At 42.3% G+C, this 25,439-nt stretch overlaps 4 protein-coding genes across 5 annotated transcripts; 3 read left to right on the top strand and 1 right to left on the bottom strand.

Moving 5' to 3' along the window:
- The first annotated feature begins 9,018 nt into the window (after nt 1-9,018).
- On the top strand, nt 9,019-11,633 carry LOC121997007 (pentatricopeptide repeat-containing protein At1g43980, mitochondrial-like). Of its 2 annotated transcripts, XM_042551213.1 has the most exons (2): nt 9,019-9,617; nt 9,699-11,633. In XM_042551213.1, the coding sequence occupies exons 1-2, from the start codon at nt 9,279-9,281 to the stop codon at nt 11,199-11,201; spliced, it is 1,842 nt and encodes a 613-aa protein (XP_042407147.1). In that variant the 5' UTR covers nt 9,019-9,278; the 3' UTR covers nt 11,202-11,633. The 2 variants fall into 2 exon arrangements, with proteins under 2 accessions (XP_042407147.1, XP_042407146.1); XM_042551212.1 differs by having other exon boundaries at nt 9,019-11,633.
- A 385-nt stretch (nt 11,634-12,018) lies between these two features.
- LOC121997006 (protein ROLLING AND ERECT LEAF 2-like) lies at nt 12,019-16,007 on the top strand. The gene is made up of 4 exons (XM_042551211.1): nt 12,019-13,644; nt 13,731-13,936; nt 14,302-14,525; nt 14,618-16,007. Exons 1-4 carry the CDS (start codon nt 12,327-12,329, stop codon nt 15,372-15,374), a joined length of 2,505 nt encoding a protein of 834 aa, XP_042407145.1. The 5' UTR covers nt 12,019-12,326; the 3' UTR covers nt 15,375-16,007.
- A 533-nt stretch (nt 16,008-16,540) lies between these two features.
- Nucleotides 16,541-20,892, bottom strand: LOC121994212. Its single transcript, XM_042548325.1, has 8 exons — nt 20,393-20,892; nt 20,247-20,314; nt 20,109-20,171; nt 19,940-20,041; nt 19,725-19,787; nt 17,765-17,819; nt 16,943-17,679; nt 16,541-16,871 (listed from the first exon to the last, which is right to left on the bottom strand). The coding sequence occupies exons 1-7, from the start codon at nt 20,859-20,861 to the stop codon at nt 16,955-16,957; spliced, it is 1,545 nt and encodes a 514-aa protein (XP_042404259.1). The 5' UTR covers nt 20,862-20,892; the 3' UTR covers nt 16,541-16,871; nt 16,943-16,954.
- Nucleotides 20,893-23,351: 2,459 nt separating this feature from the next.
- On the top strand, nt 23,352-24,912 carry LOC121994211. The gene is made up of 2 exons (XM_042548324.1): nt 23,352-24,115; nt 24,234-24,912. The coding sequence occupies exons 1-2, from the start codon at nt 23,765-23,767 to the stop codon at nt 24,825-24,827; spliced, it is 945 nt and encodes a 314-aa protein (XP_042404258.1). The 5' UTR covers nt 23,352-23,764; the 3' UTR covers nt 24,828-24,912.
- The last annotated feature ends 527 nt before the right edge of the window (nt 24,913-25,439 follow it).

Below are 25,439 nucleotides of genomic sequence, written 5' to 3'. Positions count from 1 at the left end.
TCACACTCGTTTTCTGGTAGCGTCGGCTGCTTGCAAAATGGTGGAGGAAGGCCATTCGGAAGTCCTTGAAACTTGTGATAGATCCGTCCGGCAACCTCCGAAACCACCGTTGAGCCGATCCCGAGAGAGTGGTAAGAAAAACTCGGCACTTTACTCCATCTGTGTATTGATGGAGAGTGGCTGTGTTATCGAACTTACCCAGATGATCATCCGGGTCGGTTGTCCCATTATACTCGCCGATCGTCGGAGGCACATAGTGCTTGGGCAGAGGGTCTTGTAGAATAGCCTCCGAAAATTGGCGATTGATCCGCTCGGGAGAAGCGTCCGCTCGGGGGGCTTTCCCTTTTCTGTTGTCTCGTCTCGGTATTTCATCCGAAGATGATCCCCGTTCTCGATTAGTTGCTACGGCTTCAGGAGTGCGGAAGAGAGCCCGATGGAATGGTACTGGCGCAGGTGGTGCTTCCGCTCGGCCACCCGATGCTGACGTGGCTTGCTGCTCTGGCCGCTCGGCTGTTGCCTTCTGTTTTTGCTCCATAAGCTTGGCGGCCCTTATCTCGATCAGAGCGTAGAGTTCCTCGTTCGAAAGCGTCACCAGGTGTTGTCGTCCAGCCTCGTCCATTGTTTCCGCTCGGATACAGGAACGTTCCCACAGACGGCGCCAAATTGATCCTGTCCGAACGCTGAATCAACGGACGCTGGGCAAGTGGCGCTTCCTGGCTGCTATCGTGGATCTTCGACTGGTGGCACTAAGCTCCAGCGAACCTGCACAGAAGTCGGGCCGGGAAGGGGTTCCCGGCGGCGACCCTCCGACGCTCAAGTCAGGCGAAGCTCAAGGAATAAATAGTGGCTTTAAAACGCGTAGAATGCATACCTCCGGCGAAGAATGAAGGCCTTTATATAGGGCAGCGAAGAAGTGAGTGTACACCTGCCGAGGTGTACACGTGTCCGTGGCCCATACCCCAGTAAGGGCTTGTCAGTGAGCTTCCCTAACCCATACTGCTACAGTCTCGGCATGTCCTCGATGGGACAGCGAAATCCCCTGTCACAGGATTTGGAGCATGGCCTACACGTGAAACATACCTGCTGTCAGAAAAAGACGTCCCCTGTCCTTTCCCCCATTGCTCCAGATCTGTCGTCCAGGCGGACAGCAACCTCAACATCCGGCCAGACATACGTGGTAGTTTACTTGGGGAGATTTTCCATCATATACTTTGTGGAGACTATTAGCAGTGTTACCTTATGGCTTTGGCCGAGCGTGAGGTCCGCTCGGCACCACGACCTTTTCCACTGAGCGCCGGAACCCTGATTTCGACAGGTTGTCTTTTAACCATCAGCCGACTATTGTCCGATCGGGACGTTCGATTCCACCGGACGGCCGGCCTACCGCCCGGTCGGACCCGGCCCTGCCATCCGGTCGGACCCGGCCTTGCCGTCCGGTCGGACCCGGCCCTCTCCGGATGGACAACTGCCACTGTGACTTCTACGTGGCGTTGACTCCACAGGGTGGGGTCCCCTGTTCTTACTACCGGATCACTCGCTGTGCCCACTAAAGGGAGTCTCGGTCATCTTGCCTCGTAGGCATGACTCACATATCTCATATGATTCAAAATCAAATGAATCCAGCAAACCATCCTTATGGAGCTGGGATAAGCGCTTGTCATTTATATGACCTAAGCGACAGTGTCAGAGGTAGGTTTGGTTCATGTCATTTGACTTGAACCTCTTGGTATTTATGTTATAGATAGGGCTCTCAAGGTCTAGAATATAGAGTCCGTTCATCAGAGGTGCACTACAATAGAACATATCGTTTAAATAGATGGAACAACATTTGTTTTTTATTGTAAACGAAAATCCTTTCTTATCCAAACAAGAAACTGAAATTATGTTCTTAGTCAAGGCAGGCACATAACAACAATCATCTAATTCTAGTACAAGCCTAGAGGGTAGAGATAGATAGTAAGTTCCTACAGCAATAGCAGCAACCCGTGCTCCATTGCCTACTCGTAGGTCTACCTCACCCTTCGTCAATGTCCTGCTATTTCTCAGCGCTTGTACATTAGTACAAATGTGCGAAGCACATCCAGTATCTAATACCCACGATGAAGAAATAGAGAGGTTGACTTCTATAACATGTATACATGAAGTAGAAATCTTATTTCTCTTCTTCTTAAGATCTTCCAGGTATTCTTTGGAGTTCCTCTTCCAGTGCCTTGCTTGTCCTTGATATAGGTGACAAAGATGTTCAACCATATCGTAAGCGCCCATCAACTCATGTTGCTTCTGAACCTCAGAGTTCATGGTCGCGAGCATAAGACAAGACACATCTAATGCGTCATCTTGATGCTTCTTGTAAGCATCTCGGTCTGCTCGCGTGACAGTGGTAGGAGGAGCCTTCGGAATGGGCTGCTCCAGAACGTACAGTTTACGTTCTTGGGTGAGAGTTATTCTTAGGTTCCTGTACCAGTGCAGGAAATTTGCTCCGTTGAGCTTGTCCTTCTCAAGGACAGAACGCAGAGAGAAGTTGTTCATGTTTGACGTCATGGAAATTCTACAACAGAAATAAATATCATATTCTTTTAAATCATTTAATTAGGCCTTCAACTAAATGATGCTCCCACTGAATTCTATAATTCATGTGGGACAAGATCCACATCATACTAACCCTTGAGTTAGTTTTGGCTAATACGCCCAAGATTTAGTATGATCGGTAGGTAACGATTACCAATTACATCTCTATGCCACTCTTGTTTATAGGATCATTATCCGCAGTTATATTAAAACTTGAGTTAGCTTTGGCTAATACGTCCAAGAATTAATATAAATGTGATTTATGTCCTATCTTTCCAACCGTTGGAAGAATGCCTATAGTTGTACTCGATCCAACCGAGTTAACTAGTTACTCAATCTAATTGAGTTGTACTCACCCATGCGTTGATAGGCGGGACCAAGATTGTCCCTCCATACCCTACCAAGATAATATATGTTGCTCTGCTTTGGCAGATTCAACAACACATGTGATCGAGGTAGTGATAGGTATCACGGCACGGTAGGCATTAGAGTTGACGTGTTTTAGATCTAATCTAAACGACGATGTTGTATCATATACTCGATATAGATCTAATCTAATCGATAGGGTGCATCTTGTACACGATGTAGATCTAATCTAATCGTAAGGGTGCATATTGTGTACGATTTTAGATCTAATCTTAATCGTTAGGCACTAATTAATTACTTAATTAAACATGCATCACATACACAAGTAATTAACTAAATTTTGTGATTATGTCATGGCCCTACTACGATCTTCTCAAGCCAATGAGAAGATCGGATGATCAACCTAAGGTCAACAACTTCTCAAGCTCCTTTCTTTGACCACCTCGTGTTGCTCGCGCCCTCCTCGTAACTCCGTCTCGAGTGGACCTTCCACCGCTTCAGAATTTACATTACAATTTTGAAACTCGAGTTACATTCAAGTCTAAATCTAATTTACAACCAGAATATAAATAGGGAGGCACGACGCGCAGGTCGCGTATCAAATACAGCACACACAAACACATGACGACACGTATGTCGTATTATAAATTACAACACAAATTCAATCATATTTGGTCTTTTGGGCCATGACTATCACAAAAATAATATATAATTCTAAATTATATATTTTTCATAATTTTCTATAATTTTTCATAATTTTTACAATTTTTATGAGTAAATTTTTCCCGGCGGTCCCGATTAGCGATTTCGGGCGCAATCGCGGAGCAAATCCCCTTGCGGGGTTAGGGGCAGTACCCCTACCCACGATCTAACCATCACGAGTTGCTCCTAAGCGATCCTACAGCGCCTTAGCCCGCTGTCCCAAAAAGTTTTGGGTCGAAACATTGCCGTAACGGAAAAATCTTCTCGGTAGTCGAAGCCTACAAGTGTCTAAACACTTATGCTTCGCTTCTATGAGAAAAATACCCTTTAAAACTATAAAAATCATGAAATTACAGAAATTCATAGAATGTTTATTTTTCATAAAAACCAAAATAAACTCGTACACGCCTTCGAACCTGGCTCTGATACCACTGTTGGGTTTTTCGGGCCGCGAAAACCGCTTTTTCGCGTCGCGGAAACCCCGAAACTCCCTAGCCAACAGATCCATACAAAGAAAATTTTTTCGAAAAACTACGAGTACAAGTTTACCTAGATCTACAAGGGAAAAGGTTATACCTTTGAAGCGAAGTCCTTCGCAATCCCACAAGTCCAAGGTACGTCAGATCTCAAGATTGTCAACGTAGACAATCCTCTAGAAGTATCCACACGAACAAGATGTGTTCTCTAACACACAAGGATGGAGAAGAGAGCACCACAAGTGTGCTAGCACTTTCTAGGGCTCTCAGGTAGGATTTAAAAGGGGAGAAAAAGAGAGAATAAGAGGAATCTCATACACTCCTCTATGCACCCTCCTTGTGACCTTCACTCCACCTTATTCTCTTGGAACTCAACTCACTCTCCTTCACCTTGCTTGGAACTCACGGCAACAGCAAAGAAGGAGGAAGAAAGACCAAGGAAAAAGAAGATCACATGAATGCACTTGAATGAATATCAATTTTTCATTCACCACACCACCTCTTGAGTGGTCGGCCACAATTGTAACCTCCTTACAATTAATGTGGCCGACCACAATAAATGGAGAAGGGGTTTGTAACCCCCATGAGATGGCACACCATGTGCTAGCCTTGATGATGTGGCACATCATCATTGGCCACTTAATGCCAAGTCACACATATGATGTGGCATAAAGTCAAGTCAAACTTGACTCTTCCTCTTCCTCTCAAGTCAAGTCAAACTTGACTTAATCTCTCTCATGGTTGATTTAATCCAACCATTTAATTCAAGCCAATTTAATATAATGAATCTAATTCATTTAATTAAATTGATTCAATGAGTCATAATTTAAATTAGACTCATTGAACACATGAATCAACTTGAGTCCAACTCAATTAGCCCAATTTGGATTACTCTTAATCCAATTTGGTTCATCACATGAACCTAATCCTCTTGGTTCATCATATGAACCTAATCTCCATCCACTTGTTCTTTGTGTGTGACCCAATAGGTTCTTGTAACGTTGATAATGTCCCTAAACTCATTTAGAAACATAAGTAATAAGCGGTATCTAGCAATACATCATTACTACCCAAGTTACAAGAATGTTGAGATCCAACATCATCTTGTGACTACTAATTGTGACTCCTCACAATATATGACAAGTGTCCTTCTATCCTAGACATCTAGATTGATCAATGTGAGGCATAGACCGTGTCATCCTCCAATCAATCTAAAACTTGAACTCCAAGTAGACTCACTCAATCAAATGAGCTCAATATCTCATATTGACTCATTTGGGCATGACCATGCACTTCGTGGTCTCACTCTATCAAGAATATCGATGTCTCTCCCATCGTATAGGTGGGATAGATCCCATCTACATCACTCACATCCCTCTGCATAATTTGTTACATACCCAGTAATCACCTTTATAGTCCACCCAGTTACGGGTGACGTTTGACGAAACCAAAGTACATAACTCCTTATGTAGGGAACCATGGTGATTTCAGGTCTAAGGACTAGTAGTCATACTAATAGCCACATGAGAAAGTATATGACACTCATATAACGATCCATGATACTTTCTCATGGCGGGTCATTCAGTATACATTCTCTAGTGCATACCCATGTGTCAACTTGATATCTCTATATCCATGACTTGTGAGATCAAGTCATCGAGTTGACCTACATGCTAGTCTTATTGCATTAACATTGTCCCTGAATGTTAATACTCGACTAGGAATGATTAAGAGTAGTGTTCCCTATATCATCTCACTATCGATTCAACTAATCGATTGATATAGGTAAGAACCTTCTACTCAAGGACGTTATTATACTTAGTTTATTTGGCACCAATACAAGTAAGTATAATAACCAAAAACCAAATGTCTTTATTTATATAGAATATGATACAACAAGTCCATAATACAATCATCAAATGATTGGCTATAGGGCTCTAGCTAACATATGATACTTGTATCTTTTAAGAAAATATCCAATCATGTTCAAAGAGCTATGTACACATTAATTGTGCACAAGCCTTCCCAATGACTGGTCCAATTAAGGATCAATGTGACTAGATGTCATATTGGCTCAAAATAATGCATCATAACTAACATGGTGAACCAAATGCATCTTCCTAATATCTCACATAATGTCTAAATACAAGCAAGTCATCCTAGGTCTTTGTGAGATACATTCAAGTATGTATTTAGCTTTTAAATTTATGGGATCATGAAAAGCTAAATCTATTATTCTACAAGGCACGGACCAAGCTCTCTTCTAATAGAGATAAACTCCGCTTCGAGTAAAGGTTTGGTAAAAATATTGGCAAAATTAGATTTGGATTCAACATAAAGTAGTTCAATGTCTCCTCTTGCCACATGATCTCTAATGAAGTGGTGCTTTACCTCAATGTGCTTTGTTCTAGAGTGATGTACCGAATTTTTGGTTAAATTAATGATGCTCACATTATCACATAAGACCTTGACCTTGGAATAATGTAGCTCATAATCCTCTAAGGTATGCATCATCCAAAGCAATTGGGCTACACAACCACCCATTGCCACATACTCGGCCTCGGTTGTGGATAATGCCACACAAGGTTATTTTTGATTACTCCAACTTACAAGAGAAGGTCCAAGAAATTGACATCCACCGCTAGTACTCTTTCTATCCAATTTGCAACCCGCATAATCGGAATCGGTATACCCAATTAAGTCAAAATTTCGAGTTCTAGGGTACCAAAGCCCCACATTAAGAGTGCTCTTGATGTATCTCAAAATTCTTTTTACCGTTACTAAATGTGACTCTTTAGCACATGATTGGTATCTTGCACACATTCCTACCCCGAATAATATATCCGGTCTACTAGCGGTTAGGTATAGCAAACTACCAATCATGCTCCTATATTGCTTTGGGTCCACTAATTTTCCTTCTTACTCACTATCTATCTTGATGTTTGTCCCCATAGGGGTAGTTGCTCCTTTAGCATTTTCCAACTCAAATTTCTTGATAAGTTCTTTAGCGAATTTGGATTGGTAAACATAGGTTCCCTCATTAGTTTGTTTGACTTGTAATCCCAAAAAGAAACTCAATTCTCCAACTAGACTCATTTCAAACTCACTTTCCATGTGCTTGATAAACTCATGAAGAAGTTCATTATTTGTTGAGCCAAAAATGATGTCATCAACATAGACTTGGGCAACAAAAATGTCCCCATCCTTAGACTTTAAAAATAGTGTTGGGTCAATTGTTCCTCTTCTAAAGCCCTTGGAAATTAGAAAGGATGAAAGTCTTTCATACCAAGCCCGGGGTGCTTGTTTTAACCCATATAATGCTTTCTTAAGCTTATAAACATGGTTTGGGCAATCCATATTTTCAAATCCGGGCGGTTGCTCTACATAAACTTCTTCCTTAATGAACCCATTTAAGAAAGCTGATTTTACATCCATTTAAGAAATCCTCTTTTTTCCTTTTTTATCCTTTTTTTTTGTTATTGGGCCTAATATGAAGAGATATCAGGTCCAATGTGAGCTTGATATCTCTTCATATTAGGTCCAATGTGGGCCTGATATGGGGAGATATCAGGTCTAACAACAACAAAAAAGAAAAAAAGAGAGAGATATTTAAGTTTTTCAAAACCTCTGGTTTATCACTAGGAATACCGAAAATAACAATGGAAAGCATATTTGGACTCCTTGTAATTTTAGAAATCCACATGACCAGAAATAGCTGCAATTTGAGGTCTCTAGATCGATTAGTGAGTTTCGGTCAAAACTCACTGATGGACCTAGAGAGCTCTGGTTACACCTATTTCAGTTTCTGTAGATTTCTGATGTTGCAAGGAGTTTAAATATGTTATCTATTATTTATTTCACCTTCTAAAATATGTTAAAATATAATAAGAAAGAATCAGTAAAACAATCTCCATACGTATCTCTTCATATCAAGCCTAATGTGGGCCTGATATCTCCTCATATCAGGCCTAACAATAGAAAAAAAAGTGAGATTTAAGTTTTTCAAAATCTCTGATCCATCACTAGGAATGCCAAAAATAACAATGGAGAGCATATTTGGACTCCTTACAATTTTAAAAATCCATAGGACCTGAAATAGTTGCAATATGAGATCTCTAGGTCGATCAGTGGTTTTCAGTCAAAACCCACTGATGGACCTAGATAGCTCCGATTACACCCATTTCAGTTCCTGTGGATTTTTGATGTTGTAAGGAGTTCAACTTTTATTTTAACTTTTAAAAGATATTAAAATATAATAAAAATGAATCAGCAAAATAATCTCCATACGTTGTGCCTGATATGAATCATATCAAGCTCATGTCGTGCCTGATATAATTCCATATCAGGCCTAATATGAGCATGATATGATTCATATCAGGCCCACACATGAGGATTTTTGCCAATTCATCATTATTACAATTTTAAAGTTGAAATAAATAATGGATCAGTTTATGTTGATTTATGGGGTTGCAAAGAATTCAAATATATCATCTATTGATTATTTCGACTTCTCCAAATGTATTTTACTGTTATCAAAAAATTAATTAAACTCTAAACGTTGTGGGTCTGATATGATTTATATATCAGGCCTATGTTATGCATGCACGGATGGAAAAAAAAAAAAAAAAAAAGAAAGAGAAGAGCAGAGAGGAAAAAAGAAATACACTTTAAAAAATATATTTTTTTAATAAATACTAAAGTAACGTACTAAATTTAAATCTCTACATTACCGAATCATTTAAATTTCCTGAGGTAAATCAATCTTCATCATTAAATCGGACCGCCTCAAGTCAGATCAAATCTGACCCACGGGCCCGCCAGCCCGCCAGCCCAACTCGATGACTAAATCTGACCGGATCTTGAGGTCCTAATTTACTACTCGGACACTGGATGAAATGTGGATTATATTACGGGCCAATTTCTGTGTGTGCCCGTGACACCTGTAATCCCGCTGGGGGTGACTGGTGAGGTTTGGACTTGGAAGAGGTAGCCATCGTGAGAACAGGAGGGGAGGCAGGGTGAACCGAGGCCTGCTACGCCAATGCCGCAATCGTCTCTCAATCCGCCGTCAACTGGAAACCGTCACGGGAGATTTCGTCCTCGCCGCAGAATCTACGAGACGATGCACTTTCTTTTGCCGAGGGGCACTCTTGCTCCCCTTCGTCAATGATCATTGCTCCTCCCTCTTCTGTAATCGCTGCAAGATCCAGCCTTTCGCTCTTATCCAGTCTCATCCACCGCAGTGTCGCCCTAGGCTGCTTCCCCGCTGCCCAGGCCGTCCATGCTAGCCTCATTAAGACCTGCCTCCACCGCCACACCATCCTTGGGAACCGCCTTCTCGATCTCTACTCTGGCCTCGGGGCCTCCCAATCGGCTGTCGCAGTATTCCACGACATTCCCCATAAGAACATCTTCACCTGGAATATTCTCCTCAAGGCGCTTCTTAGAGATGGCCAAGTTCACTCTGCACACCGACTGTTCGACGAAATGCCCGAACGAGATGTGGTGAGTTGGAACTCACTGATTTCAGGCTATGCCTCTGCTGGCTTCATCGATAAGGCGTTTGGAATTCTTTCCCGGATGCAGGAGCTCGGTGTTAAAGCTAGTTCTTTCACGTTGTCTATTGCTGCTTCCTGTGCCACTTCTGCTCTTCAAGCCAAGCTAGTGCACAGCTTGGTTGTCCGCTTTGGATTGGGTTGCTCAAATGTCGTGCTTGGAAACTCACTAATTGATATGTATGGAAGATTAGACCTTGTGGGCTATGCTAGCCATGTTTTTCATGCCATGGATGAGGTAGATCTCATCTCTTGGAACTCGATTATCTCAGCATATAGTAAGTCAGGTTGTAGCACTGAAGCATTGGAGCACTTTCATGCAATGTGGATCTCTGGGTTTTCCGCTGATGAATTCACTGCATCATGCATACTTAACGTCTGTGCCGACCTTATGGACTTAGCTAAGGGTGAGCAACTCTTGGCCCATTGCTTCAAGGCGGGATTCCTTTCCAATTCTATAGTTTCTAGCGCTGTTATTTACATGTATTCCATGTGTGGCAGATTGGATAAAGCTGTTCAGGTCTTCCAAGAAATGCCAAGATGGGATTCAGCACTCTGCAACTCAATTCTGGCTAGTTATTTTTATACCGGACTAGAGGATGAAGCTTTGACGCTTTTTGTGGTAGCATTGAGGAAGGACGTCAAGCCGACAGAGTTCACCTTTGCTACCGTTCTCAACTCAAGGCTCTGTTGCTCCTCAATTGAGCTTGGCACACAAATTCACTGCTGGGTTTGTAAAACCGGCTTCGATTCTGATATGATTACCGCAAATTCTCTGCTCGATATGTATGCGAAATTGGGATTGTTCGAGGATGCTCTAAATATTTTCTATGCAATGGCTTCCAAAGACTTGGTTGCTTGGAATACAGTGATCATGGGATTGGGTAAAAATGGGCAAGGTCTACAAGCTCTAAGAATTTTCAGAGAAATGCAAAAGAGTGACATGGAGCCTGATAAAATAACTCTGATTGGTATTCTATTAGCGTGTAGCTATACCGGCATGGTCGATGAAGGAAAGAGAGTATTTTCATCCATGGAGAAGAAATACGGTGTGACGAGGGATCTAGAGCATTATGCTTGTCTAGTGGAAATGATGGGGCACGCTGGAAGGCTGAAAGAAGCAATGGATATTATCGAGACTTCACCTCACAACCTTAACCTGTCATTGTGGAGTTTACTTCTCGAAGCTTGTTGGATTCATAACGACTTGGCATTCTCTGAGATAATTGCAGAGAAGCTGCTGCAATCGAGGGCTTGCTCCTCTCTCCCTTACTTGGTGCTGACTCAGATCTATACGATAAGTGGCAAATGGGAGAGCGTGGCTCGAGTGCAGAAGATGATGCGAGAGAGGGGTCTGAAGAAGGTTAAGGGCCATAGCTGGATTTGCATCAGAAATTATATCCATGTATTTGAGCCTAACCAAATATTCCACCGCAAAGGGGAAGCTATCTATTCAATATTAGGCCTTCTGGACTGGGTGATGGAGGTTGAAGAGCATGTTCATGAGAAATTTATATTACTCGAGCATAACTGAAGAATGAAAACTAATACTCCGGGGCTTCTTCTGATTTGTGCTCGATCAATGCTTTCTATTGTCGACTGTGCAAGAGTGCACGCCACTGAGAATCCTGCACCAGTCTCCGCATCTATCTCGATATTTTTACCGCATGGAGCGTCCTTCTGGTTTGACCGCGCGCAGCGCGTGCTCTTCCATCGCTGTCCGAGAAGGCTACACATGGGACCGAGAGCCTTCCCTGCGCTCCCGTTGATTCGTGTTCGTCAAAGCTCACCATCTACTATGCTCTGCTATTTTACTATAATAAACATAAAATTGTCATAATACATCAAGTGTTACTGGTTACTGGTAGACTAAGTCATTCACTTTCGGGAGTAACGTTGATCTATCCACCTGTCTAAACTGGATATCTGAATTTAAAAAAAAAAAAAAAACTCAATTCATTAAAAATCTGTTATTCAATGGAGTGCATGCAAATTTACCCTTATTTGTTTCGACGAGCGCACTTCAAAATCCACCCACCGTCGCGAAAAGCGAGATCTTGGTCGCGTCCCGAGCCGGGACCCACAGCACGCCAGAGTTTTGACTCCTCCTGGGACAACGTGGGACCCAACCGGTGCACAGCTCGGTCCCCAACCGCGCCACGTGGTCCCTTTCCAGGGTTCCTGCATTCGTCACCGTTACGACCTGACGCGCCAATCACTCGAGAGATCGCTTTCGAATGATTTAGGAGCAGCCTATCGTTGTGAGGTATGGATTCGGGTAAGATGATGTCGAATTTGATTCTGTAAAATCGACAGCATTTCGCGTTCGGGCTCAGTTAGCGACCTAACTCTCTCGCTTCTACATGTCTCTTCTTGTTCCTCGAGCTCTCTCTTTCCATTTGCTTAGATTCCTTTCTTCGCTCAATCTCCGCCACTTTCTTCCCTCAGCCGAATCTAGGGCGGGAGCAAAAGCTAGAAGCCCTGGAACAAACAAGAAAAGAGAGGATTTTTTTTTAGCTTACCTGCATGGCAAAGTGAAGATACGAGCTTGGAGTTGGGTTTCGAGGTCTGCTTTAGGTTAGGGTTTCGCTTGGCATTGGGTGTTACGGATTTTTTGGCTGGGAATGCGAAGCAATGGCGGTGCTGTAGGCGTTTTGTGATGGGGTGCGGGAGCTCCAAGGCGGAGGAACCGCCACTGGTCGTGCTGTGCCGGGAGCGGCGAGAGCTCATACGGGCGGCGGTCGAGCACAGGTTCGCGCTTGCGGCGGCGCACGCTGCTTACTTCCGCGCGCTCGGCCGCGTCGGGGACGCGCTGCACCGGTTCGTGCAAGAGGAGCTCGTGGCGGCGCCGGCGTCCCCCGTTCTGACACTGCCGCCCTCTGAAGGTAAGGGTAAGGCGAAGGCTGAGATCGAGAGGTCGGACAGGGAGATTGCCGGTGGCGGTGCGGTGGGTGCTTCGGCTTCTACTTTCGCTTCGCTTTCGCATCCGCATCCGCACTCGCATTCTGACGATTCTCATTTGCACCTGCCTTCCGACACCGAACTTGATGAAATTGCCGGAAAAAGTAGCGAACTCGATGTAGGCGGCGAAGATTCATCGCGTTCTTCTTCTCAATATCCGTATTACGGTGCTCCCATCCCTAATTACTACTATATGAAGAAGACCTCCACGTTCTCGGCTACCACGGTCTATCAGAATCCCTATCCGCAATGGACCGATACTGCTTATGTAGGATATGGTTACGAGTATGGATACAGCTATCCAAGTTATGGTGCTCCAACAGAGTCATTGCAGCCCCTGCCTGATCAAGATCAGAACTTTTATGGTCAGAGCCAAACTGTGAGGGAAGATAAACCTGCTGATCCACCTCCACCGCCGCCGCATGAAGGATCAGCTTGGGACTTCTTTAACCCTTTCAATTCGTATGAGCAGATGATACCTGGGTACTTTCAGGGTGGGGGATCGTCGGCCAGCAGTCCTAACTCAAGCGAGGTAAGGGAGAAGGAAGGCATTCCAGATTTGGAAGAGGAAACAGAGCAGGAGTCCATTAAGGCAGGGGACTTGACTAAGAGGAAGTTGAAGAAAAAGGATACAGGTTCCAGAGTCTCGAGCGAGAGAAGTTCCAGCAGGAGCTCGAATGTGTCTTCAATGGAACAAGAAGCCAATCTGAACAATGATACGGTTTCTTCAAAGGCAAAAGAAGAGAATCAGGGTATTGCTCAGGCTAGTAAAGTCGAAGGCGATGAGAAGGAAGTTTTTACAAAGAATAGAAACGTGAGTTTTGCTGATGAAACATCACCTATCACTGAAGACAGCAGGTCTGATGCCCTATTCATACATGGTTCGAGGGATTTAATGGACGTTGTGAAGGATATCAAAGAACAATTTGAATCAGCAGCCCGCTGCAGTAAGGAGGTCTCTGAGATGCTTGAGGTAGGCAAGCTAAAGTATAGATCAAGGAACAGGATTTTGAGAGGTTGGTACTTCGCCATTGAATCTAATTTTCATTTGAACATTATCTGTGAGTTCAGGAGCATGGTCTTGATTTTTCATTTTATGCAGTGATCCTGTCTAGGATGTTGGATCCTGTCATTTTGCCTATTCAGACACAGTCACAGTCTTCATCGACCAATTCAAAACATTTAACTGCTGCAAGATCACGGACAACAAAAAACGCTAATCTGGAGGGTGACTTTGATCCTGGCAAACTTTCATCAACACTGGACAAATTATATGTATGGGAGAAAAAACTTCATAAGATCGTTCAGGTAAATTTATATTGAATTGTTTCTTCAATCCATCAGCATTCCTTCCTTAGTTATCTACTAGTTGATTTTTAACTTCCTCATCAATTGAAACAGCAAAAATCATTAAGGACATGTAACTTCGTATATATGATGGGTTTTGAAAAGTTATAGCTAGCTAGAGACTTAACATACTTGTGAGTTTCTTGAATTGATCAAATCAATGATTCAGTCTCATATAGTTTTGATTTATTTTTCTTATGTGTTTCTCAACAATGTTGGCAACTGATTATTTGAACTTGTGTCTTGGCTCTTTGTTATGTTGAGTCATGATATGAGGGAACCAACATGATAAGCTTTGAAATTGTTTTCGTTCTTGCTTGATCCAGGAAGAAGAAAGACTGCGAATCATCTATGAAAGGGAGTGGAACCAACTCAAAGCTCTGGACGAAAATGGTGCAGAGTCTTCACAGGTCAATTCCACCCGGGACTTAATAAGAAACCTACTTACGAAGTTAAGTATCGTAATTAGATCTGCCAGTCACATTTCAAAGAGGATACACAAGTTAAGAGATGAAGAATTGCGGCCCCAACTGATTGAGCTAATCCAAGGGTATGCTTTCCTCATAACATTAGCCTGTTACACTAATATCTCACGTAAGGTTAGCTTGTTTGTTTAACAGAAACAGGTCTTTTGTTTTGCAGATTGGTCAAAATGTGGAGGTATGTACTTGATTGCCATCACAAGCAGTTTCAAGCCATCATGGAAAGCAGAAGTCATGATCTCGTTGCCAGGACAGGTAGCTCTGTGACTAAAGCCACCATAGAATTGGAAGCTGAACTCCTGAATTGGTGTTCCTGTTTCACTGATTGGATTAGTGCTCAAGGGACCTATCTTGAATCCTTGAATGGTTGGTTGCTGAAATGGATTCACCAGGAAAGGGAAGAGACACCCGATGGGGTTGCACCATTCTCCCCGAGCAGGATCGGTGCCCCTGATGCTGTTATAATCACAAATGATTGGCATCACATAGTAGGTGTATCTGTGGACGAAGTGATTGTTTCAATGCGAACTTTTGCAGTAAATGTACACAAGCTATGGGAGACACAAAATGAGGAGCAACAGCAGAAGTTGAGGGCCGAAAATTTGTCCAAAGATTTTGCAAGAAGAGTTAAGTCACTTCAAAAAGAAAATGGACTAAGCGAGCAGGAAAATGAGCTAGATAAAACAGTGTTACCTATTTCGAATGAGGCTTTAGGTCACGATAACACAATGTCCTTGGATGCTATAAAGAGAAGATTGGATGAAGAGACAGCCAGACATGAAGAAACCATAAAACAAGTGCAACAAGCAACAGCAAGTAACTTAAGGATGGGGTTAGGTCCAATATTTCAAGCGCTGGAGAATTTTTCCTTGGAGACACTGAAGAGGTATCAGAGAGTTAGAATCTCAGATGATTAGGGAGAGTGTTCCAAGGATTTTTGAACTTGTCTCAGAGGGCTAATCAATCTACAAGCCGAAGATTATAGCTATGTTCCAATTGGCTCATTTCCATGTGCTTTGTGGTACAGAAAAAAATAACAGAATCCTAAGTACTGGTGTATGAGCAGATTTCAGAATGCATTCAATACTTGTGGAAAGAAATGAAAGGCTCCAGAGTAAATCGTAAGGTATGCAAGGCATGCTGTGATACCGAGATATGCAACTTCCTGCACCTTCTTCTAGAACCAATTGGTAATACTTAGTAGGCTAGAACAGATCTTTGATTGCATTGACTCTGATAAGGAGGGAGATGTTCTTGTCTGGTTGCACATCTGTTTAGCTGAGTCCATCGGATCACACGAGCAGACTGCCTGAGACCTTTTATGAAAAATATTTGCACCCCAATGTGGTCTTATCTGGCCTACCATCTGCACATAGTTTTGGTTCGAACCAGGAAAACGATGGATTTTAATTTATGTAAATATCAAGCTACTACGGGAGCTATCTCTCTATTCTTGCAGCATTCACTGTTTGAGGTGCAATTCTTTGCCTTGAAGGCAAAACTAGATTTCCTATGTTTTGACTAAGTCTTGTACTTATTTAATCTGACAATGAAGAGCTGCCGTGTCATGATCTATCTATGATTCTTGTTCTTGTTTCTGGTTGCATCTCGATTCCTAAACCCATTACAATAAGACAAATCAAGGAGTAATGTTTGTGTAGGACTTCATCTCTATTTTGCCTTTCACCAAAAGAGATTTACTTTAAAAATGAATAAAAGATTCATCTATTATAATGTTAATAAAAGAGACAGAGAAGGAGAGTTTAAGTTGGCCATTTATTTAATCATTTTTTACTTGAGTATTATCATGTACTCTGTCAAAAAGTCTAACGCTGATAATTACATTATCTCACATAAGGTATTACTCGTTGACTTTATTTTTTTCTATGATTAAAACAAAACTAAAATTGATATTTGGAAATACAATCATCCATTCCTAAGCTTACCCTAATAAGTTGAGTTTAAGAATCACCTAGAAGAAAATGACGAATAAAATCCCAGTTGGGTAGAAGATAACAATATGACAAACAGTTTAAAACAAAATTTAATCTCTAAACACTATAACATTCTTCAACATCTTCATCTAACAAAGAAAATGCTGTCTATAAAAGACACTGACTAAATAGTGTCGCCCATCGGGACCATGAGCTACTAGACAAACAACAAGATAAAAATATGCAAGAGTCAAAAGGAATGGACGAAGTAGATGACCATTGCAGAGCATCAAACAAGAATGCAAGTAAACCAGATAATACATCCGACCGCGGAGGCAGGGATGAAGCAAGGGACATGAAATGTAAGGTCAATAGGGAGTTCATTACCAGCAAGTGCACTGAGGTTTGATTGAGCAAAAGTTGCTATGTACATCCATGTGACCATTTATCAGAGGCATACTACTCAGAAACACCAATTTCCTGCAAAACAAATAATGTATCAAAATGTAGCAAAACAACAATTTATATTTTCCGTGATAAACAAACACTACCTTTTTGGTGAATCAAAAACCGAAATTAACTAAATCGGCATCATCAGTATAATCAGCAAAAAGTTCTGATAGTTGTTCATCAGTCCATTGTGCAACAGAAACTCCTGAGATTATTCTTTTAGTGTCAGTTGTTCGAAGACCAGAATTGGCAGGGATGGATGAGGTGGTAGTTTTAAGCATGTCATCACATTTATATCTTTTAGCTGCATCTGTCTGAGTACTGTCAGTAATCTTTCCACTGTTCAAATTTCTTTTTTCCTTATCAGTATAAGATTTGTGCGCTGTCAGTGGCACTGCTGCCTCTGCAACTGCTACGCTTGTTTTGTTTGGAAGAGAATATAACTGCTCACAGGATAACAAGGTAGTAACATCTGCAGTCTGAATCCTACAAGGTAAAGTTGTTGCACATTTATCAATCCCCACTGTTGTGCTTTGCAAATTTAGAGTTTTCCTCATTTCTTCATGGCAATCCAATTTAGGCCTCGGATCACATTCTCCAGCTGCTAACTGATTTCCCGCTTCCATGAACTCTAAGTCAGTCCAGTCAGCAGCTCTTTTGTTGCAAACTGTGGCACGGGGTTCAGATGACAGGCCTCCAGCAACAACTTTATTCAGATTAGCCATTGTCGCTCTATTGTCATATTCCAATTTACTAGGGTCATCTAAAATAGTTTTAGTTGAATTCAGATAGGATGTTTCTAATCCTGATGTCCCAAAACCAGATTCCATATTATGACCTGGAGAAGTTAAGCTAAGTTATAAGTTTATGAAGGAATATCAATAAGTTATACGAGGATGATAGGAATTATTCCTTAGACAAACCTCTGCTTTTGTTTAATGGTAGCATTGGAGGTGACGTACAATCCTTTCTAATAAGCTGTTCAATCAAAAGTGATTAGATATCTTATCCGTGAAGAAAATATCCAATAGGTGAGTTAACATAACAACAGCAACAATCAAGCTATCCTAAGTTTACAAGACGTTGTAATGAATGATTATATCCTATAAGTTCTACAAAAGGTGAAATTGGTCACCCTAGCAGCCCCCACGACTGTCACACACCATTGGTAGGGAGTAAATCAGGAAATCGAAGTTAACCATCACATGGGAGGGTAATTTTTCGATCTTTGCCTTGATTTAACCCTTGCTCAATTCTGCAAACTTACTATGTGATAATCAACTCGGTTATGCCCTAGGAGCATGATTATATCCTAAGGCATCATAGTCTACTAGCCAGTCCTGTTTTAATATCATCACTGTTATGGAGAAGTGCTCAAAGCATAGTAGCATGCATGGAAACACTATGAATTATTTCAACAGGCTCTAAACACTTCAATTTTGATGATCGATTCATAGTCAGATGTGAAAAACATTCAGGAAACCTGCAGCCAAGTTCCTGCATCCAACAGTTACCTTATTTATAGAGGAATTCTTTGTGAATTATTTAAGGAGTAATTTTTATCTGGAAAGCAAACAATCAATCAGTGTTCAAAAAAATAACTAAATAAAAATCTGACAATCATAAAATGAATAAAATTTCTCATTGTAGTGAATCAGAAAATAAAAGAAGGCCCTGACATCACGCCTCCAGAAGCTCAACGTATTAGACTACCATATTCAGGCCAAAGGTGGATAAGCTTGTTCTAGTGTCAAAAACAAAAGGCATAGTTAAATGGTTAATGTCAATTTCCTCATTAGCATTACTTCCTATAACCAAATTGGACAGTATGCCTAGCCCAAGATACTTTATAGTAGCAATGATGAGATATCTACAACACATTCGCAGATTTCAGTTAGCTGCTTAACATTGGATTGAATGCTCACAAAATCCACAGATGATCTCGTATGTTGGTGTCAGAGTGACAAAATGAATGAATGATGCAGCTAAAAAGATTCTTTAGATTGAGAGAAACGTGGCAACATAACTCCATATTTGTGCTCATTGTGACTAACATAGCAAATCACCTAGAACTTATTGAGAAATGAGAACAAACTAGAGGATATAAAAGCACAAAGGAGTTTAGTTGGATTAGAGAGATTTGAGTAAGTGGCCATTGATGACTATCTTGTTCATAAGATTCCCAACTTTAGAGTGGTGACCAAGACCATTAGGATAACTTGATGAAAAGTGGAGAGCTAGGAGGAAGGATAATAGGTACATAGAGGGGAGGGGAGAGGAGCCCTCCTCTTGACGCCAAGGCTCAAGAGGATTAGACAAGGATTGGTGTTTGATACTATGTAAAATAAGATGATAAAGTAGAATAACTCCTCATTTAAAGTATGATTATTGTTTACAGAACACGTTATTCTATAGAAATTATCGCATAACATAAAAAAGCAAAAACAAGTATCATGCATAATATATCAAATGGAAGTATATCATTATAACTAGAGAAAATATAAGGGATATATCAAGAAATAGTCAGATAGGAATCTAAATGATACCAATGCAAATTAATAAGATTTTCAAATAAACTCTTTCCTTTAACATCATCTAGTTACCACATTACTATAATGTGGTTAGTGCATTTTGGTATAAGTTTAACTTCAAGAGGAGTGCATAAATAATCACCAATAAAATCATAAAACATAGAAATCCATCCAACTGCTGATATCAAATTGTACACATTGATTACATGTAATAAAAAAAATCTTAATTGTGATTTAAACCACATTTCATAACACAAATGATAAAACTCGGTAGGAAAAAAGGCATTTAGCTAAAATATGATAAAGGAACTGATCAACCTAAAACATTGCCTGAAACACGAGAATAACTCACCTTCACCACATTCTTTGACGTCACATTCAAATGAATAGAGTGAGCCGGACAGAAAACAACCACCTGAACAGGAAGAATATACCGAAGCATGTGTTTTCACCAATTGAAAACAAAAATGACAGAAAAAATCACCAACTCAACCAATTGGACATGAACAGAAGATATAGGAACAAAAGGTGCAAATGGTAACTCAAGTTCTGGTGAATGATTGTAACCTGCTTGAGAATGAGGACGCAGCCAACCGATATATCGCCACCAAGATTACAATCCGAGAGGACTCCGTGATGGACAAAAGCTCCAATCGAGCCTGTGGGGTCCTAAAAGGAGGATCTTTCGCAATCAATTAGGGTTTCCGCTTCAATATAACTTTGAAAGACAAAGTACCTTCAGAGTGAGAAATAGATCGCCCAGCCCATTGGGCGTGCAGGACGTGACGATTCCTACGACCTGAGATTCACGAGATCGCAATCAAAACCGTCCGAATCAATCAAAACCCTAAACCCACAATATGTCAATCCGCACCTGCGGCACGCGATGGGCAGCCCGAGTCTTGATCGAGTCGATCCTCCACACAAGCTCACGATCGCCCCCTAATGGAAAGAACACGCGATATCATGAATGACTCCGCCGAATTAACTCGCAAGTATAATCTCGAGGCGGAGGCTTACCAAGGAACTCCAACGCGCGCAGCCAAGGGCTGACCCTGAAATCCCCATCTTCCTCTTCGGCTTCTAACTCCCTCCCATGATTACTCCTTTCTCCTCTCGAAAGCAGGCCTTCTCGCCGGGCGGCATCGGCGGCGGACTGACGGCGCATAGCAACCTGAACAGCGCCCGCGGGGCCGGGGATGATGCGGGAAGAGGAAGGAGGAGGACCCTCTGAGGACAGAGTCGGAGAAGGAGGAGGGTGGCGAGGAGTGGCGGCGACGGGTTGAGAAAGAGGGCGAGGGAATTGGGAGCAGGACCGGAGAAGTGGGATCTGAGGGGAGCAGATTGTTCGGGGATGTGAAGAAGAGGAAGAAGGTGCAAGAAGAGGGAAGAGATCGGAGTCGTCGACGTCGATAGCGTCTTCCCAAGGCAGCGCCTCCACCTCCGCCTCCACCTCCGCCTCCGCCTCCGTCACTCCTTCGTTTCGCATGGCACTTGAGGGAAGGCGGGAATCCGCGTTTTGTTTCGAGCCGATTCCAAGTCGAGCTCGATTATCTTTTAAATTGTTGATTACAAATTAGTTCTTGCAGCCCTTAATAATAAAAAAAATCTAAATAATATTAAAGATTTTTTTTAAGAAAAATGGGTGCTAAAATAACTATTCTTACTTTAGTTTTATTTATTTTTATATAATAAATAGTGATCCGGTCTGTGATTAGGGATGGGTTGACTCCTTAATGTATCCACGATTGAGCTCTTTCGGTAGATTAAATGTGTGACTTATATCAGTTGGCAGCTATGGGACCAAGTATAATGCAAGGTAGAATTCTTCCAACGAAGGTGGTTGAAAATACTATAAATTGGATCTGAATTATACTAAACTAAGTCGACTCGTATACGAATATAACATGCATGTCGAACTGATCAAGATAAAATTTATTCAAGTAAATGAACTAACATTTTGCTATATATTTTCTCTGTAATGGATGGATTAATTAAAATTAATGTAATTCGTAATCGTCGAGTGAAACCACCGATGAGCATTTCAAAGTTGGCGAGTAAAGATATTGAATGATCTTTATTCGATCATTTATTACCGTTAAAAGTTGAGCTCCTTTATAAAGAGGTCATGGACATAACAGAATAAGAAAACAGTAATAGAAATTTTTTCACCTTCATTCTCACACTATTTTTTTCTCTGTCGTGCATCCGCTCGACAGATCTACTCGTGATAATGATCGGGTATGAATTTAGTTTGCATAATCATCAGTGCTGGATGGTGAATTGGTGATCATGGGTTGCCATTAGATTCTAGAAAACATACAACTCATGACAACCTCTAAGTATCGCCAGAGGTTAGGTGAATATGTTATAAAGACAGTGCGTCAAACGCAAACTTCGACATCACTTTTCGACCGGGTACAGCAACCCACTTGAGCTCAATCAACGCTCGACGATTGGGGACACTTCTTCCCGATTCAGATAAGTCGGATGATTCCACTTCTGACTCAAAAATCTTTCCAAGCACTTTGCAGTCATCACTCAAGTGACTCTGCACAACTATCTAGTGCTCGGGCAACTCGGATTACTCGGCCAACTCGACATTTGGTAATTCAACATTCACTCGACTTAACACTCAGCAATTCAATACTACTCAGTAGTTGGGTGATATATCTTCTCTACTACGTCTTCCCTCTTGGACTCGAAAAGCATTGACCTTGCAACACTCGAAAATTGTGGAAGCAGCACAGTGACTTTCACTTGGACGAACTCCGGAATCACTTAGAGCAACTCTACTAAACCAAAAGTCTTCCTAACAGTATGAGATTATTTACTTAGGTCACTCAACAGATAAGCTGAAATTGAATTTCGATTTCAATTCAGTCATTTCCCCTCTATCTCTGGAAACATATTGTCTAACGCAAGCTCAATCTTAGATTTGGCTAGTTGGACTAAGCTTGGATGTGACTCAGGCTGACTCAAGTTTAGCTCAACTATGAGTTTGCTGATTCAATTTGAGTGTGTTGATCAAGTCCTGGGCCTAATTTGACTGAAGTTAAACTCAAAAGAGTTGGTCCGAATGAACTTGAGTTCGTCATAAGCGAGACTGACTCAACCCGAGCTCCGTCTTAAATTGGACGGATTGGGAACCGCATTAGTGGAGTCTTGACCTGAATCTGCCACGTGATCTAGACCTTCTGATTCACTTATGAGTAAATATGAAACACGACAGCCACTAACCTGTGAATATCTCTAGTGATTTCTGATTACCACTTCAATAAAATTTGGTCATCTCAATTTGCCTGACTTCATTGGCACTCGAACAATATGATTTAGGAGGTTGCATCCTACCACCCAGGCAGCCACAGTGCCTGCTTCCTTCCACTCCATTAAATCACTGATGCTCCTACTCCACTCACGACTAGCTCAGTAGCTCCATTCACTCACTTTAGTTTTCCCCCACTGATCTTCTGATTTTGCCTTTGGTTGCAGCTCACATCATCATCCTTAGCTCCTCAACAGCTACCCAATCTTTTCCCATGTGGCTATGAAAATTCAGCAGCCCGTCTCTCTCACATGGCTGTAAGCTCCTTTAACTGTGTTGGCAGTTTGCTCCCTCTTTCCAAATAAGCTCTTTAGTCTGCCATTCAGCAAAGACAAGGCCACTGCAGCTTCTGCACACCGAGAACCAAATCTCGGTGCAGAAAATTAAGAAAGAACTAATTGATGCGAGTGGAGGTTGGTCCAAGAAATCCCATCATTCCCTTGTTGGAATGAAGCAACAGCATACGTACTCTCGACGATGATGGTGCATCCTGCAGCTGGACAAAACCCTTCCTTTTTCCAATTCCATTGATTAGTATACTACCGAGCTGTGCGTCATGAAAAGGCTCAAGGACAAAGAGTGGTCTTGCTAAGAAATTGGTGCCGATGTGCAATTGAAGGAGGTTGGAGAACACAGTTTATCAAAGCAGAAAAAGCACTCGAAGCAGGGGACCCTTGTTCCACTCACTGCTGTTGGTCCTAGATTTGGAATTAAAGGAAGAGATCAAATTAGCACAAAGAGAAGTAAAGATTGCGGTGGCCTCCCCCACACCACCCACCTCAACATGTAGACGCAGCACCAAGAGGAGTTAAAAAGGTAGAAACCTATCTGAGAACAAGGACCAGTCGAAGGAGAAGAGAGTGATGAATACAATGCATGAGAGAGGTTTAAGTTCCAACTTCCATGACTTGCTGCTCTGATTCCTAATCATCCTTCTCCCCTCGCAGGAGACACCCATCATTGTCCTCCTTCCACTTTCATCTCATTAAATCTCCTCTCCTCCCAAGGCTTACCTCAACCCACCAATCCTCACCTTCTCCCACATACGTCTCTCTTCTCGTAATCCCATGAGGCCTTCTCCTTACTCTGTCAAGGGCTTCTTCTCTTTGCTCTCTGCTGGTCTAGATGAGCTCGACCTTTCGTCGAACACCTTCATGTCGATCCAGTTCTTGCAGCGCGCCATCGCGCTCCTCCGCTCCCTTCATTCGCATCTCATCGATCTGGTGAAGAAGCTCCACCTGCCCGCCGGTGAGCGGTGGCTGGACGAGTATATGGATGAAAGCTCCCGCCTTTGGGACGTCTGCCATGTCATCAAGCTTGGCGTCTCAGGCATGGAGAGTTACAACTCCCGTGGGGCTGATTTGGTATCCTCCCTCGAAGACTGGAGCCGGAACCCCAATCCGGATCTCGCTCTCCAGGTCCGAATTGGCATCCTCAGCTTCTCAAAAAGCTTTGTTGCAGCTCAAAGTTGCGTTTAAATTAGATATATATTTTTTAAAAATTTGAATTTAATTTGTTTTAAAAATCTGTTAATAGGCGCTGCGAGCGATCTCAGTTTGCCGTAGAGAAGCAATGAGGCTGGAGGAGGAGAACAGGGTGTTGGCGGAGACCAAATTGGAGCCGGACTCGCTTCGACTGGACGACGAGAGGGCCTTCTCCGAGTCCAGGTTCAACGGATTCAACGGCTTCATAGGAGTACTATACGCGCTGAGGAACGTGAGCTCGTTCCTTCTCCTAATCCTGATATGGGGATCCGTCTACTGCTCCCCCGAACAGGGAAACTTCGACGGCTCTGCCTTCCACGCCGGAGGTTACGCCACTCCGATGGCGAGGCTGCAACAGAAGCTGCTGGGGGAGGTGGAGGAGCTCGGCGGCGGTCCGGGAACGCTGATGCACGAGTTCCGGGCGGCGCAGGCGGCGACGGAGGAACTCAAGGAGCAGCTGGAGAAGGCCGAGGCCGAACCAGATGTCGTCGCTGCAGGGAGGCTGAAGGAGAAGGTGGAGCGACTAAAAGACTGGTTTTTGACATTAAGAATTGGAACTGAAAACCTCGTCGGCGAGCTTGATGACTTGTTCGATGAGATTGTGGAGGGAAGGAAAAAGCTTTTGGACATTTGCAGCCACCAATGAGTTCAAGTGCAGCCTCTTTTAGCTTTGTTTGGCTATTTAGCATCCCCAAAACTGTGAGAATAGAATGTGAATTCTCTGATAAAAAAGATGAAGCTTTTGATTCAGAAAATATATGAATTTGCGTTGGTATTCCAAAAATCTTATAAATCTAATTCACCTACGACTATATCAAATAATTGCTGCCCCATGCCAACGGTGCCGTGATCAGGCCTTTCAAGTTAGAAACTCAACTGTGATATATTACCGGGATTTTATAATAGATCCGAGAATGTCTGCTGTTATGATAGATCTCTATAAGTATTTTTTTTATTTATCCTCGATGGCCCTCAGAATTAGTTGAATGGAAGACTTGGATGCGTCAAGTAAAAAAAATAATTGATGACAAAAAAAAGACTATAGAAATCAATAAGATATCATCTTTTCTTCTTTACCTTTCCATGAAACTGAATCTGTTCTTGTTCTGGGTTTCTTGATTCTGATGTCGCATTTGGTCGAGTGAGGAAGGGAAGGGTGGGGCTTGGGATTCTTCTGTGGGATCATGAGAGGCGAAACTGGTTGGACAAGAAGACAAGTGGAATCTCCTTGTCTGATAAAACTGGATGTAAAGACAGA

Source organism: Zingiber officinale, chromosome 6A, assembly GCF_018446385.1.
Source record: "Zingiber officinale cultivar Zhangliang chromosome 6A, Zo_v1.1, whole genome shotgun sequence".
NCBI classification, from domain to species: Eukaryota; Viridiplantae; Streptophyta; class Magnoliopsida; order Zingiberales; family Zingiberaceae; genus Zingiber; species Zingiber officinale.
The sequence above is the reverse complement of the archived record's forward strand: the minus strand, read 5'-3'. Positions and strand labels throughout refer to the sequence as shown.

Coding starts and splice junctions, on each gene's coding strand:
- LOC121997007 (XM_042551212.1), top strand. CDS start 9,279: ATGATCATTGCTCCTCCCTCTTCTGTAATCGCTGCAAGATCCAGCCTT.
- LOC121997006 (XM_042551211.1), top strand. CDS start 12,327: ATGGGGTGCGGGAGCTCCAAGGCGGAGGAACCGCCACTGGTCGTGCTG. Junction 13,937..14,301: donor AACTTCATAAGATCGTTCAG/GTAAATTTATAT, acceptor TGCTTGATCCAG/GAAGAAGAAAGACTGCGAAT. Junction 14,526..14,617: donor CTGATTGAGCTAATCCAAGG/GTATGCTTTCCT, acceptor TTTGTTTTGCAG/ATTGGTCAAAATGTGGAGGT.
- LOC121994212 (XM_042548325.1), bottom strand. CDS start 20,861: ATGCGAAACGAAGGAGTGACGGAGGCGGAGGCGGAGGTGGAGGCGGAG. Junction 20,172..20,246: donor CTGCCCATCGCGTGCCGCAG/GTGCGGATTGAC, acceptor CGTGAATCTCAG/GTCGTAGGAATCGTCACGTC. Junction 19,788..19,939: donor GCGTCCTCATTCTCAAGCAG/GTTACAATCATT, acceptor CTTCCTGTTCAG/GTGGTTGTTTTCTGTCCGGC.
- LOC121994211 (XM_042548324.1), top strand. CDS start 23,765: ATGAGGCCTTCTCCTTACTCTGTCAAGGGCTTCTTCTCTTTGCTCTCT. Junction 24,116..24,233: donor ATCCGGATCTCGCTCTCCAG/GTCCGAATTGGC, acceptor ATCTGTTAATAG/GCGCTGCGAGCGATCTCAGT.